Source organism: Amphibalanus amphitrite, unplaced genomic scaffold (assembly GCF_019059575.1).
Source record: "Amphibalanus amphitrite isolate SeventyFive unplaced genomic scaffold, NRLGWU_Aamphi_draft 000056F_arrow, whole genome shotgun sequence".
Classification (NCBI taxonomy): domain Eukaryota; kingdom Metazoa; phylum Arthropoda; class Thecostraca; order Balanomorpha; family Balanidae; genus Amphibalanus; species Amphibalanus amphitrite.
The window spans coordinates 881,533-902,649 of NW_024881552.1; the positions used below are offsets into that span (position 1 = coordinate 881,533).

The following is a 21,117-nucleotide window of genomic DNA, read 5'->3' on the forward strand; positions in this document are numbered from 1 at the left end:
CTTCTATTTTGCTTAACTTAGGCATATACCTATAAAAGTAACAAATTGCCATATAATGAATTGTGAAATAAATGTTTGAAATGCATTCATTGAAGCGCATAGGTTGGTCTACATTTAGGCGTTTATGTGGATGGTTGTTTACTGATGGATGGACTAATGACTTCTGCACAAAACGTTGCAACACCTGATTCCAGATATACCTAACGACGGAGTTAGAATGAGAATATAGGACGCTGGAAACAGAGCATGCATTTGGAGAAGTTAGAATGGTTGTGCTTATGCTATATATAATCCGAGGCTGAAATATACCTATAATTTAGGTAGGTACTAGGCAGGTAGCTGCCTACATGTTATCCTGCAGATTGACGATATCTATTTGAACGCTCCAGTGAATCACTTTTTGCCATGTGTCTTGAATAAAGAACTGTTATCCCCATTTTAGCATTATTTTTCATTTAGACGGCATTGAAATAATGTTACACCACTGGAAATAAAAGTGAGGTTACTGAAAATTACTCACCTGCCTGAGGACACCGCTGCTGATCCCGGAGATCATTTTCCCACAGAGCGGGGTCTCAGTGGGCGGCCGGTGAAACTGATCAGAGCGGCCCCCCGCCCGTAGCTCCCTCACGCGGTGGACTGAGCATGGGAGGAGACGCGCGGCGACCTGGCACCCTGCCCGGCCTGCCACCCGCCCCCTCACCCTGCCCGGCCTGACACCCGCCCCCTCACCCTGCCCCGCCTGCCACCCGCCCCCTCACCCTGCCCGGCCTGCCACCCGCCCCCTCACCCTGTCCCCATCAGATAGACGGCCGACTGAGCACTGCCGCCTCTGCTGGCCCCGTACTGATGTCACCCATCCAATCACAAATACATATATGTACAGATCTCGCGAGATTAAGTGGTAGGTTTTGCACTTTTACATTTCCGGTTATATCTTAGAAACTAATCGATCTACGATGAAGCCATTTTACACGATCATGGCCGGCTTGTTACCCAACAAGTCGATCGCATATTTAACACTTAAAAGCTGGCCAGGTAAACTAAAATGTTTAATGTCATGTTTTGAGAACATGTGCGGTCTGCGAAATGGCATCTGAATGAGTTAACCCTAGCCGGACCTATTGGATTTCTACATACGCAACGGCCGAGGGGGGAAGAGGTTGGTACGACCCCCCCCCCCCTCGCCGTTTCGCCCCTGATGAAGCTTGAGCGTCGCAGAAAAACGAGCTTGTGCGCTGTATGAGACGCAGCGACTGGTACCCGATTTAACCCTCGCCCGCACATGGGGGGGGGGTTGCCACCCCCCCCCCCAGGCAGTCTTTCTGCTCTGCACTCAACATTTTTAGAGCTAGAAGGCTGATTTTTCGTATAGCTGCTCGTCTATCCTTTCTTGATGTCCACTGAAAATTTCAAGTTTCTGTGATTTTTGGTTTCGGAGATATGACCTTGTTTTTCAGGTCATGTCATGACCCAAATGGCCAATTCTCAACATCTTGCGTTTGCCATGGGCCTTGTGAGCTTTTGACACCCTGATTTCGGCCTTTTTTGCCAGTCTTACCTCCCACCTATCATGGAACATGTTGTTCGACGATGTACAGGGGTCAAGGTCAGGGTCAAGGTCAACCTAGGTCATCTAAGATAATTGCGTTTTAGGCAAGCTGAATTTACTTTTTGTGAAGTTTTTTGACTGCATTTTTGGTAAAAGCTTCTCAAGTCATGATTTCATGTGATATGGACCCAAAAACAATCGGTGCACACATCAGTATACACACAGACACACACAGACATACAAACATATAATTGACCTTGACCTAACTTGACCTGAAATGACCTCAGCAGCAAAATTCTGGTCGGATAGTGTGACAAAGAGGTTCTAGCTGGCTTGGCACCAGAAAACAGCATCGTCATCGGTATTTGATAAGCAGCGCACTTGATATCCAACGGTGACCCAAAACAGCAACATTTTTTAGTTTGACCTGACCTGGAAGGTCAATGACTGACCTGAGAAGGTAAAACTGGGTATCATTGGATTCGTCTCTTCCCAAAGAATCTTTTTGGTCTTTACTGCTAAGCTCTATCTCCAACAGGAACGAAATGGCGCGGGGGGGGTGGCAACCACCCCCCCCCCCCCATGTGCGTTCTAGGATGGGAAAATGGCATGTGCGGGCGAGGGTTAAGGGCCTCAGGTCAACCGATGACCTCTGAGGTCAGGTCAAGTGACCCAGGGTACTGGTTCAGTTTTTCATTTATAACTTCGCAAAAAAACGGTCGCAGAGCCGCGATTTGGGCAGCGTCGTGTTCGCCTCGCTAAGGCGCGTCGAATGGGACACTTTTTGTTCGGGTGAGGTCAACTTGAGGTGTTGTCTGTTGACCCCGGGTCAAGGCAAGGTCAGCGCCCCCCAGGTTGCGAAGTTGGTCGAAGGAGGTCATGGTGCATATCATTCGATTCTGCAGGTACATCTTAAGTTCAGCTAGTCGCATTGTTTCCAGAGGTCTGGGTTGCAATGGTAAAGTAAGGAATCTAGTGGCGTTTGAATTTGATATCGGTATAGTTCTAGTAGAGGATAATTACTGTTTGCCTTGGGTGTTGGATGGTGAGCGATGTATGACGCGTGTAAGGTGTTGGGATGTTAATGGTATCTATGTTGCAGGGCAGCGGAAAATACGATTTCGTGTGCTTGAGATAGTATTAGATCGTTCCCGGCGCTAAAATAGCTGTTTTCATTTTTCCCCCATTGACTTATACCTAATGGTGAGGTCAGGTGACCGACTTGACCTCATGTGACCTTTAGGAAAAATCCGAAATATACAAGTTGTGAAACCTCTGGAGGATATTACATCCTCCAAGTTCATCTCCCTCTGAAAGCTTCTCTGGCACTGAGGGCGCCGCGATTTACGACATATGAAGACCGTGCAGAGGTTCACTTATGACGTCATAGGTCAGTGACCTGACCTAACCTGAAAATGCGGTTGGTGTCACAAGATGCGATTTGGATCAAAAGTCAGGTATGCCAAGTTTTAGCTCTCTATCCCCGGCGTGTTCGGAGCTATCGCGAAAAAAAACCTATGGGGGGAGGGCGGCATCCCTCCCCCCTCTCGGCCGGCGAGGGTTAACTTGGAATAGCTATAAGTCCCCAAAGGACTGAAACAGATGGACGGCGCACCTGGTTCATTGGATTATCGACTAGCGTATTCTGTGAGCCTGCTCGGTTCAACCATTGTCAGTCGTGACATCTGTTGGCACCGTGCTGCTGCCCTCTGCAGTCGGCCTTCTGCAGGGTCAGATGGGCCGACCGTCACCGCCCTGGAGGCATCCAGCTCCACCACTCTGAGCGTCAGGAGACAGGAAACCAAGCAAAGACTATCAACAGAGAATCTAGCAGAATTATTTATATCGTATTTAACTGCAAATTACTCGCAGTGAGCCACTTCAGGAGTTATGTAAGGACTATATCTAATTGACCTTATCTGACCATCCTCTCAGCTAAGCACAGGTTTTAGACTTATGACTTATCCCATTGCATCTAGTCTCATAAGGCCAAAAACTAAAAAGGTTTCAGCCGTTTACGGCTTACAACTCTTTTTTAGCACTTTTTTTTGCTATGCAATACGTTTTGGTACCCGATACGCATAAAGCAGAGACCTACGTGGACGGTGCAATATAAAAATATAACAAATAAAACATTCATTGATTTGATGAATTGTGCTTGTTTGAGCCGTTTTCACGACGTGCTTTCCGGCGAGTGCACCTGATTTGACCAAATCTGCACCATCTCTTTTACAGTAAATATCTTTATTTCATGAATTTATTTCAGTGTTTTAATCGATGATGCTCTCTGATAATATGACAAAGCAGGCATATAAGCAGTTCGTGCAATTCTAGGTGATAGCTACTAAGAGACGCACTGAACCTGATTTGACCAAATCTGCACCTGATCTGCACCAGATGAGCACCAAATGTGTACCAGATGGCCGTCGTAAAAACGGCTTGTTAAATCGCCTGATCGCAGTGGCGGATCCAAGGGGGGGGGTCACATGGGTCATGGCCCCCCCTTGAGGTCCGGGGGCCCAAAGACCTGCCAGGGGCACCAACGGCCTATCAGGGGTATCACAGTCCTGACAGGGGCACCACAGGACCGCCAGGGGCACCACAGGCCTAGCAGAGACACCACGGGCCTGGTGCCCCTGGGCCCTGACAGGACTGTAACGCCCCTGACAAGCCTGAAGTGTCCCCGGCAGGCACGTGGTGCCCCTGACAGGCCTGAGGCGCCCCTGCAAGGCCGGTGGTGCCCCTGGCAGGCCTGTGGTGTCCATGGCAGGCCTGTGGTGCCCTTGCTAGGCCTCTGGTGCCCCTGACAGGCTTGCGGTGCCCTTGGAAGGACTGTGGTGTCCCTGGGCCCTGACAAGCCTGAGGTGCCCATGACAGGCCCGTGGTGCCCTTGTTAGGCCTGTGGTGCCCCTGGCAGGCCTCTGGTGCCCTTGCTAGGCCGCTGGTGCCCCTGGCAGGCCTCTGGTGCCCTTGCTAGGCCGCTGGTACCCCTGCGCCCGGAGAGGACTGGTGCCCCTGAAAAGTCTGAAGTGCCCCTCGGCAGGCCCGTGGTGCCCCTGACAGGCCCAAGGTGCCCCTGCGAGGCCGGTGGTGCCCCTGGCAGACCTCTGGTGCCCCTGGCAGGTCTGTGGTGCCCCTGGCAGGTCTGTGGTGCCCCTGGCAGGTCTGTGGCGCCCCTGGAAGACCTGTGTTGACTGGTGCCCCTGCTAGGTCGCTGGTGCCCCTCACAGACCTGTGGTGCCCCTGGGCCTTGACAAGCCTGAGATGCCTGGCTATGACAGGCTCGTGGTGCCCCTGATAGACCAGTGGTGCCCTTGCTAGGCCTGTAGTGCCCCTGGCAGGCCTCTGGTGCCCCTGCTACCCCTGCGCCCGGAGAGGACTATGGTGCCCCTGAAAAGCCTGAAGTGCCTCTCGACAGGCCCGTGGTGCCCCCCAAGTTACCCCTGCGAGGTCGGTGGTGCTCCTGGCAGGCCTCTGGTGCCCCTGGCAGGCCTGTGTTGACTGGTGCCCCTGCTAGGCCGCTGGTGACCCTCACAGACCTGCGGTGCCCCTGGAAGGACTGTGGTGCCCCTGCCCCTAGCGGTGCTCATGGGCCCAACAGGCCCGTTGTGCCCCTGACAGGCCTGTCGTGTATACTTGCTAGACCTGTGGTGCCCCTGCTTCCTGGCAGGCCTGTGGTGCCCCTGGCGGGCCTGTGGCGCCCCTACAAGGCCGTAGGTGCCCCTGACAGGTTTGTGGTGTCCCTGGAAGGACTTTGGTGCCCCTGACAAGCCTGAAGTGTCAAGGACAGACCCTTTAGACGCCAGGGTCAAGTTCGTCGGACTGACAACGATTTGCTTACCTGATAACGTTCCTGGTAAGTACTCACTACTCAGCGTCCACAACATATATACACATAGCACATTCATATATACTTGCTTACAATTGGTAAATGTGGTTGTGGCTAAGAGTTAAGATACTGACTAAAAATAAAAAATAAAAATAAAAAAACTGAAAATGGGGGCACCACCAAAATGAAGTGGACGAAATCCGTTGAGTTTTTAATTTTTGGTATAGGTAGGGGCACCACTTCGATTCATGACCCTCCCCTTGGAGTTTTCCTGGATCCGCCCCTGCCTGATCGTTGAGTTTTTCAATTGACCTCAAAATACGAATAAGTGGAATAGGGGAAATAGATTGCGCATCGGTTGATAAAAACAGCTCTCCCCACGGCGACGAACTTTTTGAACATGTGCCAAACCGTGCTGCTCCTGCACCAGTTTCACCTTCCATCTTTTTCTCTCTCGACTCTCACTCTTTCCCCTCTCACTCGTATTAATTATGACGCCTACCTCACCAAGAACCCAGGCCTGGCTATAGAAGAACTCTGTTCAACAAACCGAGAAGTGAAAAGAGAACAAAACATTATCTCGTGCTCTCATTGGCGCGACTGTTACCGATCATATCCGGTTGGCGGCGACTCCTTCGGGCGTCTGTCCTATCCGATCCGCACCCCGATCGGCCCACGGCCGCCTACGTCCGGCCACGGCCGCCCACGACCGAGCACGCCGAGCGAGAAAGTGGCCGGGGGACGAGAGAGGCAGCGCCGGGGACGGGCAGACGGCGGCAGTGGCAGCGGGGCAGCGGACACCGGCGGCCGGCGAGACAGGACCGTCTCCAGCCGTTCACTCGAGGGCCGTATTTGTATGTGTCTCTCCGTGCACTGTGATTGTCTAAACGTACCCAGTGCCGGTGCAGGGACACGCGACAGCGTGTGGAGAGATTGAGCGACGTTAGCGACAGCGAGACACGAAAGAAGCCATACGGTGAGTTGAATCAGAGTTGAACGACGTCTGAAGACCGTCTTTTATTTATACGGTTCAGTTGTCAAGTAGCTGTAGGTAGGGTGACTGACTCCTTGATCTGAAGCCCTCCATGCACGTTGCACGAATTATTAGGTAATGCTAGTAGCCTCGATTATATATAATTACCCGTTGAGATTTAATGCATCGATTATATTACGAATATTATATGGCTTAGTACACCAAAATGTGAGAAAGGCACACTGGTACCTTTTGTGCTTGTCACTTTAGCACTTTGTGATCATTACTGTGTGACCGGAAGAGTCATTGTTGTATGGAGGTCATAATACAAGAATAATAATAATAATTTTACGTGTAATTTCATGTGTCTGAGGCACAGTTTACCGCTGATGCCCTTAATTAAAAAGCGCAGCTCATCGCTAATAAAATCACTTCTTTCCTACGCCGTTGCCTATTTTAGCAAAAGCAATGGGTAATTTTCACACATAAATTTCTTTCCTTTTGACAAAAAATCATATTTTAACGCACCTTTAAATGCATGACTTATATTTGGTTGTAAAAATCGGGAAATCTTCCTCAAGCACCGTACCGCAATCGAGGCGATCAAATCAATTGAATGATTTACGGAATGTGTTTGCGAAATGCACCTGTGTCACTAAAGTGGGAGGGATCACTCAGCTTAATCCAAACAGTATGGTAGTACCCATATTGTTATGATCAGGTTCGACCGGATTACTGCCGTTTCGTAATCCTCTGTTGCAACTTGCATGACCGTCTATTTGTGCATCATCCCATGCCTGTTTTATGCACATTAGACACGACAAGAACCCGCTTTCCCTGTATCTCATCAGGGCTAGTGCGGCCCCTGACCAGGTCTCGCCTTTTCTCAGGTCGGCGACTGCAGAGATTCCGTCACCGAGGCCGTCCGCCCCGGTCAGCGGCGCCAGTTTCGCCCCCGGTTTGGAGACCGGCTGGACCTCGGCCCGAGGAGCGGCGCCGCGGTGGAAAGTCGCCCGCCGCCCTCCGCACTCCGCCCGCCGCCCGCTGTCCGCCCGCCGCCCTCCGTCCGCCCTCCACCCGCTGTCCGTCCACCGGCCCACGCACACCATGACCCGACTCGGAGCAGCGCCGCTGCTGGCGGCGGTGACGGTGGTGATGCTGTCCGCCTGCCGCGCGGGACGGATCTACTTCCCCGGCCCGTCGATCGGCCCCGCTCCGCCGGCCCTGTGGCAGAGTCTGCACACGCTACGACAGGCGCGCCGGCTCGACGGACAGGACGACGGGGCGCCCGAGCTGCGGGCGGCCGGAGTCCGGATCGGGCAGAAGTACAGCGACCTGGAGCGGCTGCCACCCCAGCAGCCGGGCGGTGACCAGGTCCCGCCGCTGGGGGACGGAGAGCCGGCAGATCTGCAGCCGCTGGGACCAGTGGATATTCTGGGACCGCTGGATATCAGAGACCTGTCTGACAATGAGCAGACCAGTGCTCCTCGACCGGTGCGGGTCAATGACGCGGAACATCAGCAGAGCTCTGAGAACCTGCAGAGTCTGTCACCATTGCCGATCATCCTGGCCGTTGACCCCAAGGATCCTGAAGGTCCCACGAATGTACCTGTCGACACGCCAGAGCCTAGAGGCGTCAACTCAATTGTCGACCTGCAGAACCCAGAGACATTTGTTTCCTTCGGAAACCGTCAGCCGGACCCAGCGAATGACGACTTCAGACACCAAACTCCCGACGGTTTTTCCAATCCCAATCCAGATGACGTTATCACCTTAGACGAAGCCTTTGACATCAACAAGCCGGCGTTTATCTCCGGTCTGATTCCCGAAGGAGTGGTATTCGCAGCGGCAACTGCGGACGACTTCAGCAACAACGAAGAGGAACTCAGTCCGACGGACGGAGAGGATCAGCTTCCTCGGCGACCAGATCTGCAGAGCTCAGCGTCAGTGTTCGACTCGACCTCTGTGGACCGTCCGGAGCCAGAGGGGTCCTTCGACCGACCTCCGTCCGACCGAGACCCGGCCCGCACCCGCCCGGCCACAGTTGCCGTGGCCAGCGGCCCGCTGCGCTCCGACCAGAACCTGCTGAACCTGCTGGTGACCCAGGGCGTCCTGCGGCCCGTCGGTAGGGTGCGGGTCGCGCAGCTCAGGCTGGTCAGCGACACAGAACAGGAGGCGGAGGACGAGAGTGGTGTGTTCTTCGCGCCAGCTAGGTCGGACAACGACGTCGCCGTGGAGCTGGTCGGTGGGGAGGAGCTGTCACAGGCGTTTGACGAAAGGCGCCAATACAGAGCAGAGTCTAATCCTGGGCCTACTCTTGAGGCTGACAACACCGAACCTGACATCCAGCCTGACGAAGAGGAAGGGTGGGAAACATCAGCCACGAGTGACGACGCACGGGAGCAGGTTTTGGCGAGCAACATCGTGCCGATACTGTCAGAGAAGGAAGTCTTCGACCGGCTGGTGACTCCACGGGCCTCCAGTTCCAGCAGCATCGCCAGCACGGACACCACATCCCCGCCAGAGGAGTTAGAGGACGTCCCACCGGTCGCAGAGGACGACCAACCGGAGCAGCCCACTGTCACACCAAGAGTCGACTCACTAGCGGCGCGTCTGACCGAGCTGAGCTCTCGGGTCAGCCGACAGGGTACCTGGGGTAGGAGGGTGTCCAACGCGACACCCAGGGGAGGCGCTGACGGTGCCGACAGCGGGAGACGGTACCGGTGGCAGGACGCGCCCAGGAGTGGCTGGCAGCGACGGGACGATGTCGCAGAGCCAGTGTTTGTCGACACCGCTGCTCTTGAAGCATCGGAAGATCTGAACGCCGCTGGGAGCGAGCGCCACGAAGAATTGGCTGTCCTGGAGGATAACGAAGACGCGTTGCAAGAGTTGGTGATGTTAGATGAGGAGACCAGCGACCAGACTGAAGAAGTGTCAGAAGATGACGAGAATAACGGCGATCGATCGAATGCCTTGGTGGAGAAGGAAGAGGACAGGAAGCCAGCGCCCAAAAGCAAACACACCAGGGCTGAAATTCTTACCGAGCGCACGGCCAGCTTTCGCACAGAAAACAGCACCGAAGGTGAGTGGCGAGCGCACTAAATAGCGAGCACTCAGCACATGTTCATGAAGGCATTTCAAAAGCCAAGATGAGGAAAGTCCTCGAATTTTGTCAGCAGTGAAGGTCATTTGTCACTTCTGCAGTTAAATGTCCTACTTATATTTAACATCGAATCTAAATTTAACCTTTTAATGCTTATGCTTATCCCCTCATATAGCTGTTTCAGCATTATTGCAGGCGACTGGTTTACTGCAAATGACGTTCCTTATTATCACTGTCCACAGACGAGGAGGCGGGACCACCGCAGCTGGTTGGCGAGATGCACAACTGTCCGGAGCTCGGAGGGAGCGTCACTCTCGAGTGTCGCGTCAAAAACCCGCCGCAACACGACCAGATCAAGGTAACTAGTAAAGTCCACAGATGAGACATGCACCCCGCAGAACTCACCGGACGCTAAACCGCTGAATTGAGCTTTTCATTGTAAGGCACGGAGCGCAAACGGGGGTGAAAAGGGCCCAGTTTCTCGTTCTCGACTCAGTTACTGGGTCCTATACGACAGTGGCATATCAATCCTGCAGTACGATCAGTGAAACTGAAAGCTGAAAAACTGGTTTCACATGCAGACACGTAAGCATGAGTAGGTATGCCATACTTGTTCCAATATCTCTTCATGGCAGGCTGAATACTCGACAGTCGAGTGCCTTGTATAAAAAAGTGGAATCAACCCAAACCAAACCACCATCCAACAACGTTAAATTCATTAAACATCACAAAAAAACTTGTGGCAATAAGAGAAACACGAAACGAGTTTGTAATTTGCACCGTGCACAGCTTGAATTGGCATAGTTGACCATGATTTGGCGACTTAACGGCCGAATAGGTATAGTAGCTGCGCCAGATGCGGCAGCCCCAGTTGACGATCGCCGCACCCCATGACTCGGATCAGTGGGCGTATTTCGTAACATCCATCGGGAGAGACGGTCAATGACAGGATGTCTTTCCCAAGATCCTATTCCTGTCCCACAAACCCAGCCGATATCCTGTTTACGCGTTACTCCCGAGCCCCGGGCAGTGTGTTGTGGGTGGAAGGTGCGCCCCGTCCCCCACAGTGACGCGGAGATGGAGCACAGACAGTGGCCCGTCCTCAGCTGGGCCGGGGACCCGCCGGCTCCTCCCTGCCGTGCGCGCGACTCCTTTCACTGACCCGTGACGTCACCAGTAGCTGGCCACTCGGCCAAGGACCGCAGCGCCGCGGTTGCATTTGATCAGTGATGCACGGTGAGCTCAGAATGTTACGCAAACGTTTGTAAACAGCGTAAACCTACATTGAGTGACAGCTTGACACAAATGAGGCGAAACGACATGCAGCGAAGTGATGCAGCCAGCGTGGATTTCAGGTCTTGTGAAGGAGGCACGAGATTGTTGCGTGAATGAGACATGAGTTGACTGCTGAGCACCGACTGCGATATAACTTTCTCCAAACACACTCAGCCCGCGGTCAGCTGACGGGTGATGTCATACAGCATACGATGCCGGCTGGATGGCAGTCAGTCATCCGTGTGCCTAGTGTCGCCTTCTGGTTCACTAATATCTTAAAACGTGTAAACCAGCAGCATTAAATAAAAACCTGTTTGTTATACCTACATAGCACGGCTGCTGCCAAAGTTCATCAACTTCGAAGAACTGTCCACTCTCTAGTGTCGAACAGATATTTGTGATCAAATGTCTTCGAATGTCTACCAATGACCAGACTTGAGACTCTCCTAACCTTCACCGAGACTGGGACACTAACGGTTTGAAAAAAAGTAGAGCATTTGCCGTGAGACATTGCAGGGACATTGCATCAACACTCATCGGGCGAGTGCAAGCTGACACAGCGACTCTGCCTTGTTTTTCCAGCGGTTCTGGTGGGTGCGGCGCCACTTTGACGACGACCACAACGCGGTGAAGGACGACCTGCTGGCCGTGGGAGGGGTCAGCCTGTACTCGGCCAACAACACCAGCGTCCAACAGGTGGGAGGAGGGCGGCGGGACGGGGAGAGGTGGGAACTGGAAGGGACGAAGGGAAGGGAGGGAGATTAGGGAGGGAATAGAAAAGGAAAGGGAGAGATAAGACAATCTTTCTTGGTATCAGCTCACAGCTGTTATAAGACATATTTAATTATCTTTCAGCTACCAGCTGATTGCACATGGAGCAGTGACAGGTCCATGACAAGTCTCGAGGCTTCAAGGCAATCACCAGCACACAACAATTAATGTGCAGCATTGCCCTTCATTATAGCACGACCTTTTTCCCGAGCGGGATGAAAATATTTACATTCAGTTCAGCAAAGAAAGCGAATGGCTCATGTATAGGATTGATATTATAACGCATAGGTAAGTTCGCACATTAGTTGAGCAATGAACATCGCAAATAAATCACATTGATAAATAGGTACCATCGTTGGGAGTCAAAGTGACAAACATCCATAATGGTCGTAAAGTCTCTTTACACCCATTCGTGAACGAGCAGTTCAGCATTATAACCGTATATAAACTCAGAGACGCTTTCAGAACCACTGTGGAAGCCCATACATTTGTAACAACGACCAAACTCGTGTTCGCATCAATAAAAACAATGTTTTGTGCATTTATTGTCTCTTGCAGAAGTCTTCAGACTCTAACAGCACATCCATTGTCTATTGGGTCAGGTCAAATGACGTAGTGTTAACAAATCATCCTAGCGACCCGCGTCTACCGCGCCACGCCCAGCGCCCGGTCACACAGGCCGCCCAGTATCCGCTCTAGGAACGAGTCCTGCAGCGAGCGTCCCATGTGGATGGCGTCCGGGCACTCCACCCAGCTGAGAGGCCGACTTCGCGCGCACACGCGGAACATGTGCCGCGTGGTCTCCGGAAGCAGCGACGACCAGACGGTCAGCTCCGGAATCTGGGGGTGACACATAGGGACAGAGGAAGGTTTAGTCCGACTGTAGCAATAAATGGCGATACATGCAAAGCAAGCACTCTTAGCTAATCGGCGCCATCAAGTCATGAATTAGAGTAAGAGCTTGTGCACTCTGCAACCACAAATTACGCGTGTTGGGGGTCACACGACATTCGCTACTTATTTGAGTTGCAGAGAACCGATTAGGTCGTTTAAAAATGACATGTTCGTATGAAGGCTATTCAGTGCGTCAGCTTATGTCAGCTACTTACATGTGCGGTGACGTCATACAGGACGGCCTGCTGCACGATAATAAGCCCGTTTATTTCCGTTTTGGCATTCTCCGGATAGTACTTGTCCTTGACAAACTCGGAGAACATGGCCTCCTCCAGTTTCCAGACGGTGTGTGTGCTCCGGGCGAGCCGCTGCAGGCTGGGCAGCAGCCGGAGTAGGCCGGCTCTGAACAGCGCCACCAGCCGCTCGCGGCGGTTTCCGCTGTACACCTCCACTCGGAACGAGTACCAGAGGCCGCTGTTGACCACCACGGTGTCCGGACAGTCCTCCCGCCGCATCCGTGAGCCGCAGTCCGCCGCCACACCGTCCAGCACGGCAGCCATGTAGTCGTTCATCTGCGGCCGCCACTCGAGCCGCGAGGTCAGCACGCTGCCGACGACCCGCTGAGAGCACATGCCGTGTCGACACTGGTACTCGGGGCTGCTGGACGGCTCCAGGCACGTGTCGGGCTCGGGCCGGCGCGGTGGCAGCGCCGCCTGAGGCCGGCCGCTGGCGTGCACCGCTCTCACGAACAGCTCGCGCGCCCGAGAGTCGCCCACGAATGTCACGGAGGGAGGGCGGCCCAGCGCGCGGCCGGCACGCAGCAGGCGCCCGGCCAGCGGCTCAGGACGGAGACAGCGGCCGGCGGCAGCATCCCACGGCAGAACGGCCTCACTGATCAACAGCGGGCTGTCGCACTGTGAGCCGAGGCCAGAGGACGGCCGTGACCCTGAAACAGGCCACATACAGTCGGTGACTGGGGCAATGCTACAATTGCATCACCCCACTGATATGGTGTCCTATTGCTGAACACGCATACTCGCACGGTGGGATTTTTTTTTGTAGAATATGATAAAAACTTTGCATTGAAATAAGAAATTTTGAAATATTTAAAGGTGCATGATCCTAAATAGGTTAAACTGTAAGAAAATAGCATCATAAGTAATTTTCTAGCTTGAGTTGAAGCGTACATACCTGGATCCAGAAACACGCAGATGCAAAACAGCGCCACCAAACACAAAACAATCACGGTCCACTGTCGTTTTCTGCGAAATACGAAGTACAACTTCAGACGGCGGCCTTGGAAAATCGTAAACCCCATGGAAGAAAAGATCAGTAGCAGATTCGTGCAACTGCGCTACCGAGTCTGAAATGGTCGGCAAATACCTGGTGAGCCGCACTCGGGTGCCGAGACCCATCGGACAAATTTTGGCCGCCCGACCTGCCGCCTCTCTATGTATAGCGGAGCCGTCCAGTCGACTATCGCCTACGCCGACCGTCGGACTGCGTATCTCGCGAGTCGCCACCCAATCTCTGCGACAAAAACTGCACACTGTCCCGGCCCGCGTGTCGCAGAGGCGCAGAACGACTGACCTGGGTACTAATAAGGAGCGGTCCAGCTCCGCTGAAATGCTTTCTTATATTCCATAGCCAATCATCCGGGCTCGAGTCCCGTCCGGGGCACAAGCAGAGGACGGCCGGCTACAAGACTTCAGGAGCTGTTTGCTGCTTACACCATTCAGCAGCACATCAAAGACGCTACATTCAGGTCATCAGGCTCCACCATCGATGTGATTGCCACGAATCGGGGTGTAGAGCGGGCCGGCACGCTGCACTGCCACTTCAGTCCCCACAACTGGACTCGTGCTCTGGTACTGGTCCCCGGCCGCCGCCCGGCCCAGTGTGCGGTGACGGGGCGGTGCTGGCGCAGACTGGACACGACGGAGGCGAACCGCCGCCTCAGTGACGTGGACTGGACTTGGAGCCCTGTGTTCCACACTGCCGACCCCGGTGAGCAGTGGGACTATTTTACGACCGTGACGGTGCCCATTGTGAACAGCCTAGCCCCCATTCGGAGGGTCAAAGTGCGCAATCCGACGGCGCCCCCGGTGACAGAGAACACAAAAGGTCTGATGTCACAGCGGCGCGCGGCGCTCCGAGCCGGTGACCGGGATCGTTATAAGGACTTAAACCGACAGGTCAGGTCGGCTGTCCGCCGTGACACGCGCGAGGAGATCGGCCGGCGTATAAGTGAGGGCGGACCGAGCTCCATGTGGCGCAATGTGCGGCCGGTTATATCGGGAAAACGGCCGACCCGACCACTACCGGACGCGGACGTGGACGCGATAAACCAATACTTCGCCAGTGTCGGTACCTCCACCGCCCGACAGGTGGACTCTGGTGGCCCGCGGCTGGCAGTGCGCCTGCCCCGTGTCAGCACCGGCCGGTTCCAGGTAGCGCCTGTTACACCGGAGCAGCTGCGGCGCGTTATCGGCCGGATGGCGAGCAGCACGTCGTGCGGGGCGGACGGACTGTGTGTGCGGTTCATCAAACAGTGTTTCGACTCCATCTGCCCTGTCATCACCCACATTGTCAACACCAGCATCAACTCCCACACCGTCCCAACATCATGGAAACTAGCCCTAGTCCATCCTATCCAGAAGTCGTCCAAATCCACTGACCTATCCAATTTCCGTCCCATATCAATCCTACCAACCATCGCCAAAATAACCGAACGTGTCGTTTATGAACAGCTTTTTACGTACTTTACAACCCATCACCTTTTCTCCTCTAGTCAACACGGTTTTAGATTGAACCACTCGACCGACACAGCGTTACTCGCTGTAACTGACAGAGTGTTTGAGGCCATGGACCGGAAAGAGATCACCCTTCTGTGCCTTTTAGATCTATCAAAGTGCTTTGATGTTGTACCTCATGATGGACTTCTGAGAAAATTGGAGCTGTACAATGTAGACACTCGCTGGTTTAAGAGCTACCTGGCGGACCACTACCAGCAAGTAGTAGCTAGGAGCCAGCGAGGCTCATGTGATCTGTCGTCGCCTCTGCCGAACCCGATCGGAACTTACCAGGGGTCAGCGCTCGGTCCGCTGTTGTACAGCATCTACGCCAACGACTTGCCGCTGTATGCTGATGACGCGTGCATAGTGCAGTACGCGGACGACACTCAGGTTCTCGTGGGTGGCAGGCCCGGAGACATTGGTGCCCTTGTTAGCTCCATGGAACGTAGTCTTTCGCAACTTGCTCACTGGTTTGGCAAAAATGGCATGAAAATCAACGCTAAAAAAACACAGCTCATAGCTCTCGGCACTCGACAAAATCTTCGACAGGTACCAACCATTTCTATCAAGTTCATGGGCACGACTGTCTCCGGTTCTCTCATGGTGCGGAACCTGGGTGTCGTATTCGACCAATTTATGACTTTTACCGCGCACATTGACGATGTGGTTCGGCGCTGCACAGGCATTTTAATCGGTTTGAGTCACTGCCGTCATAGTTTACCTTCTGCGACGCTCACAACTCTAGTCCAATCTCTAGTCGTATCACTTATTCGCTACTGGCTTAGTGTCTACGGAACCTGTAACACCACACAAACTGGTCGGCTACAGAAAGTGTTGAATTTCGCAGCACGCGTCATCTCCGGGCGTCGAAAATTTGATCATGTGAGTGACATCCTTCATGAACTGCAGTGGCTTTCGGCGCGCAATTTACATGTTTTTCACACGCTGACATTGTTAAAGCGCATTCTGTCTACCTCTCAGCCCGAGACGTTATCCGCCAGCCTCACGCTTCGACGACATGTTCATCAGCGCGACACGCGACAGAACGAGCTGCTGAATGTGCCTATCATTAGATCAGAATCCGGTAGGAGACGCTTTTTATACTCAGCCGTGACCGCTTTTAATGACTTACCACAAACGATTCGCGACCTAGGCCTGAGCCCATTTAAAAGAGAGCTGCGGAGGTATTTGCTCCAGCAACAGACCGATGCCGGCTAGTGACGACCCGCTCGCGGGAAGTTTGATTGGGTGTGCGTTTGTGAGAATGAATTCGTGTACGATGTGTGTGACCAACTATCCTTATTTTTTAATTGTGACCCTGATCCTAGAATAGCCACGCTTGTGTGGAATGGGTCTATGATGTGAAATAAATAAATAAATAAATAAGCTTCCGTCACTCGCTGGTCGCTAGACCTACAGACTGAGAGCTCTTTTTGGTCCATGACAAGGAAGGATAATTTTATGCTTCGATAATTTGGTCCATGACAAGGAAGGATAATTTTATGCTTCGGTAATTCAACCAGCCGGTTGGCCAAAACGACCGAATGACCGACCAATCATTTAGCAAACCGATCAACCAGTCGGCAGTCAACCACCAAAGTTTCCATCACGTGCCATATTTTTTTCAGTCTCTTTGCTCCCCTGAATGACAGTCCAGCTGCTGTGCCCATTGCACATGCTGTGTTTCTAGGCTCGGATGCCGCTCTCCAAAGCTTCATCGACAGCCTGTATATGCTGATAGGATACCGCTGAGGGTTTCCTCGACAGCCCGTATGTGCTGATAGGATGCCGCGGAAGGTTCTTCTGACGGGCAGTATATACTGACAGGATGCTCGGCTACTGAAGGTTTCGTTGACAGCCCGTATGCGTTGACAGGTGGCGGCGTCGCACCAGCGTCTGACGGTGACGGCGGTGACGGCGGCCGACACCGGCCTCTACATGTGTCAGGTCGGCTGGCGGGACACGCTACAGGAGGTCGAGATGCTCGTCTTCCTCTGCCAGTGAGACGATGAGCACTGAGCAGGTCTTCGTGTCCTACATAGTAGTCAGTGTTCGAGTCAGTGTCAGTGCCTTCGCCTTCTGTGCAGTAAAACGATAGACTGGTCTTCGTCTGCGACCAGTATGCTGGTCTTCTGCCAGTGAAGCAATATGCTGACCTCCCTAAGCCAGTGAGACAAAATGTGTCCCTCTTCCATTAAGATCGGTTCAAACTACGTTTCACCACGGGAAGAGAGGTTATTGTTATGAGAGGGGTCATTGAACGCCTTCTGAGCCTCTGTCGCGCAGGAGCCGTGCGGAACTGTGTGGTGCTTACAGGAGCCCCGGGATACCGCGCCGTGGGTTACCTACAGAAAGGGTGACGTCGCGTCTCTCGCAGCCCTGTGATTTTTACGACTGTTATCGAGAGGTGATTTTTGTTTGGAAACTCGCGTGTTGTAAATATAGACATAAAGGACGATGGAGTGGACGATGGAACACGGTCATAGTTGTGGCATGTTCGGTTTGGATCTGTATATCGTAAGTCGTAACGCATAACGCTGATTTTGCGTTTTATAATAATAAACCATGTAGCACATCCCGCGTAAGCAAATAATTGTGTGACATATGTAAGTGTAAAATGTTAAGCATTAACAAGCACTGTTATATACAGTACATGCATTTGAGCATGCGTCAGGATGTCAGATAGTGGACAGTTTTGAATAGTTGACTGGCAATCATGTGAAAATGGTGATAGGTCAGCATCAAATGTCAATTGTCACATGTCATTCCAGTTTATAATATAAGATCTATAAACATAATAGTGTCCACCTGTTTTGCGTTCAGACTTCAGATCCCAAGAGTCGAGTGCCGACTGGCAACACACTGGAGCACAGACCACACTGGAGCCGACCTCGAATAAGTTCCACTGGACGTGCTGACCTCGAACGCAGTACACTGGATGTGCCGACCGGTACCACACTGTAGAAGGACATGTCGAACGAAAACACACTGAAGTAAAGTAGGAAGAAGCGACCTGAACCACACTGAAGTGAGGATCTGGCTGAAGTAAGACGTGGCAACTGGTAACACACTGGAGTAGGACGTGCCGACCTAAATCACGCTGGAATGTGAGCGGAGCACGCTGGCAGGACGCGCCAATTGGCAGCACACTGGAGTGCGGACTGTGTCTGCGGAGGTCGGAGCACAGTGTGGACTGCGTCTGCGGAGGTCGGAGCCACAGTGTGGTGGGACGCGCAGACCAGTAGGTTCGGTCGCCCATGTCCCAGCTGCAACGTCGAAAACACACAACTAGGTTCACCCTCACTGACTGCAACCGAGTTAGCAGCTTCGCAACCTACTTCGTCGAAGCCCACTGTCGGGCAATATGGTCGCGGCGTGGCGGGAAAAATAGAAAGTAGGTGCAAACTACAGACACAGGCATCTTCTTTTTAGAACCAGACATCTAGGCATGAGCCTAAAGGCCTGGCTACACTATGCGTTTTCTGCGTGCGTTTTTGCAAGTTTGCGTGTTTTGCGTAATATCGTTCTAGGAAAAAAGTTATAAACAATATAATTTTTACTTTGGTTATATACAAAATCTAATATAACTCTTATGTAACTAAAATTTAAGGTGAAAAACATCACAAAAACGTAATATCGTTCTTTTTTCTAGAACGATATCACGCAAAACACGCAAACACGCAAAAAACGCACGAAGAAAACGCATAGTGTAGCCAGGCCTTAAGGAGGTGCATGCAAACAAAAAAACATTTTATCTGTTTGTCTAACTAGTAACTACTAACTAGCCATAAAACGGCTTCAAAGTTCGAGGCGTCCGCCTTTCATTTGCTGCTACCCGGCAGTGTCGCAAAAAGGCAGCAAAATAGAAACAGAGAATGAGTCAAATACTACGCGCGACAGGCAGTTTCCGGCGCAGCACAAGTGTAAATATATCAAACATTCATTGGCTAGATATATAGTAGATATACACAAGCTAAAGTGAAACACGTATTTTCTACATATTATCGCATTCAGATATAATATTTTTAGCAAGGAAAAGAAGGCACCATATTTCTTAGCGACCATGAAGGTAGTAGTCCAGAGGGTTGCCCATGCAAGCGTTTCAGGTGAGTTTTTTTAATACCAGTTTTTTAGGAGGTGTTTCAGTTTACCTACCTTACTCATACAAACAGTCAACCTTTTGAAAAGATAATGATAACAATAAAGGGGAAATGTTTCATCTCATTATAACATTTAAGATGCATTTTATTATAGAAATGAGTGGGTTCACTCAGAAGTCAGAACAGTCCAAGTCACCAATGTGTATGTTCCTTGCGCGGGTTTGCAGGCTTACGTGGTCAATAGACATACAATGTAGATTTTTTTCACTCTGATTATGCTGCAGATAAGGTTGGCCATATTTTCCATGCCCTGATTCAAAATTAGATGCTAGGTAGTTCCACAAATATGATAATAACCCATTGAGGTAAGATAAACCAACCCAAACTCAGTAAATCCAAACCACTGGTTTGTGGCTAAAGCACCTGTGTTCATAAACATTCTGCCTCGATTATCATACTTAGTAATTATATAGCATGCCAACTCACTTTAAAACTGAACCATAAGGCATCAAATGTACCTAACCTAACATTATAGGCTTAATGTACCTTACCTACCCAACATCCAACAACTACGTCTGGTGAAAGATTTTAGGAACCCTAGCCATACTGCCAAAGTTAAGGTTGCCATTGCCAGTAGATTATTGAGTCAAGACTGGCATCTAACACCCAAAATCATTTTGTCATCCATGTCCTATTTTTCAGTTGATGGGAAGCTGATCAGTGAAATTGGCAAGGGAATATGTGTCCTAGTTGGACTATCCAAGCATGATACAACAAAAGATGTTGAATATATGTGAGTATCTATGTGGCTGTCTGGAGCTCGGTCTTAAGGCTCATTTTGTGAATCTTCAAATAATATAAATGAGCTATTTATTGTGGAACATAATTGTCATTCACTTGCTGCTTTAGATTTGTGCATGGAATATTCACAGCAAACAGCATTTATCTCACCTTCCTGAAATAGCCCAAAAGCATAAATGTAGATATCATGACATCATTATCAATATCAACAGTTTAAATTTAATCTGAAATATTTATTCTAAGTCAACTGCTGACGCCTCGCTCCGCCCCCAGGAGCCGGAAGCTGCTGAGTCTGCGCGTGTTCGAGGACGCCGAGGGGCGGCGGTGGGCGCGCGGCGTGCGGGACGCCGGCCTCGAGCTGCTCTGCGTCAGCCAGTTCACACTCTACTGCCAGCTGAAGGGCAACAAGCCCGACTACCGGCACGCGATGGGCGGCGAGGAGGCGCGGCAGCTCTACCAGCAGCTGGTGGACCAGCTCCGAGCCGACTACAGCCAGCACAAGGTCAAAGGTCAGACGAAGACCCCATCCCGCCCGTCTGCACCGTGTCCGCCGGGAGGTCCAGTCATTTTCCAGGAGGTGGTTCGATCATACATATCTTAGGGATGGTTGGGGCGAAATTACCAACACTTACGTTAGAGACAAACAAAACGCTCATTACTTAGCTCATGTTGAGCACATTCGTCCAAAGGACCCGGTGTACGGCAGGCTGCACTTGGTCGAGTGAGAGCACCAATTCAGAAACATTGTTAGATGTAGCCATCTTCGCTGGTGGTAAATGTCATGAGAAATACGATGCATCTCCCCCACCGCAGTGATGTGCATCCAATAACGGCACCCTCACTATCCGAGTTTCCTTTTTCAGATGGTGTGTTCGCGGCTTACATGCAGGTCTCGATTCAGAACGACGGGCCCGTTACAATCACGCTGGAGTCGCCATCGTCTGGAGGCGCGGACAGCAAAGCCGGCGACACCGAGGCGAGTTGACCCGACCGCAGTCGAAGCAACCATTCGACCCATTCACTG

General features: G+C 52.0%; 3 protein-coding genes across 3 annotated transcripts in view; 2 read left to right on the forward strand and 1 right to left on the reverse strand.

Moving 5' to 3' along the window:
- Positions 1–6,094: 6,094 nt before the first annotated feature.
- On the forward strand, positions 6,095–17,992 carry LOC122378223. The gene is made up of 5 exons (XM_043359043.1): positions 6,095–6,357; positions 7,245–9,436; positions 9,700–9,815; positions 11,315–11,428; positions 17,068–17,992. The coding sequence occupies exons 2-5, from the start codon at positions 7,462–7,464 to the stop codon at positions 17,194–17,196; spliced, it is 2,334 nt and encodes a 777-aa protein (XP_043214978.1). The 5' UTR covers positions 6,095–6,357; positions 7,245–7,461; the 3' UTR covers positions 17,197–17,992.
- LOC122378224 lies at positions 12,032–13,928 on the reverse strand. Its single transcript, XM_043359044.1, has 2 exons — positions 12,613–13,928; positions 12,032–12,343 (listed from the first exon to the last, which is right to left on the reverse strand). Exons 1-2 carry the CDS (start codon positions 13,357–13,359, stop codon positions 12,149–12,151), a joined length of 942 nt encoding a protein of 313 aa, XP_043214979.1. The 5' UTR covers positions 13,360–13,928; the 3' UTR covers positions 12,032–12,148.
- Positions 17,993–19,109: 1,117 nt separating the features above from the next.
- Positions 19,110–21,117, forward strand: part of LOC122378225 (beta-galactosidase-1-like protein 2) — a 36,090-nt gene continuing 34,082 nt past the window's right edge. The window contains exons 1-4 of the mRNA XM_043359045.1: positions 19,110–19,298; positions 19,995–20,085; positions 20,367–20,602; positions 20,957–21,069. Coding sequence (XP_043214980.1) covers positions 19,256–19,298; positions 19,995–20,085; positions 20,367–20,602; positions 20,957–21,069 — 483 coding nt within the window. The 5' untranslated portion in view covers positions 19,110–19,255. The remainder of the gene's footprint in view (positions 19,299–19,994; positions 20,086–20,366; positions 20,603–20,956; positions 21,070–21,117) is intronic.

Excerpts from the sequence above, each read along its gene's own strand:
- LOC122378224 (XM_043359044.1), bottom strand. The coding sequence starts at position 13,359 with ATGTGGCCTGTTTCAGGGTCACGGCCGTCCTCTGGCCTCGGCTCACAG. Across the intron at positions 12,344-12,612 it reads TGTATGACGTCACCGCACAT|ATTCCGGAGCTGACCGTCTG; the intron begins GTAAGTAGCTGA and ends TGTCACCCCCAG.
- LOC122378223 (XM_043359043.1), top strand. The coding sequence starts at position 7,462 with ATGACCCGACTCGGAGCAGCGCCGCTGCTGGCGGCGGTGACGGTGGTG. Across the intron at positions 9,437-9,699 it reads CACAGAAAACAGCACCGAAG|ACGAGGAGGCGGGACCACCG; the intron begins GTGAGTGGCGAG and ends CACTGTCCACAG. Across the intron at positions 11,429-17,067 it reads ACAACACCAGCGTCCAACAG|GTGGCGGCGTCGCACCAGCG; the intron begins GTGGGAGGAGGG and ends ATGCGTTGACAG.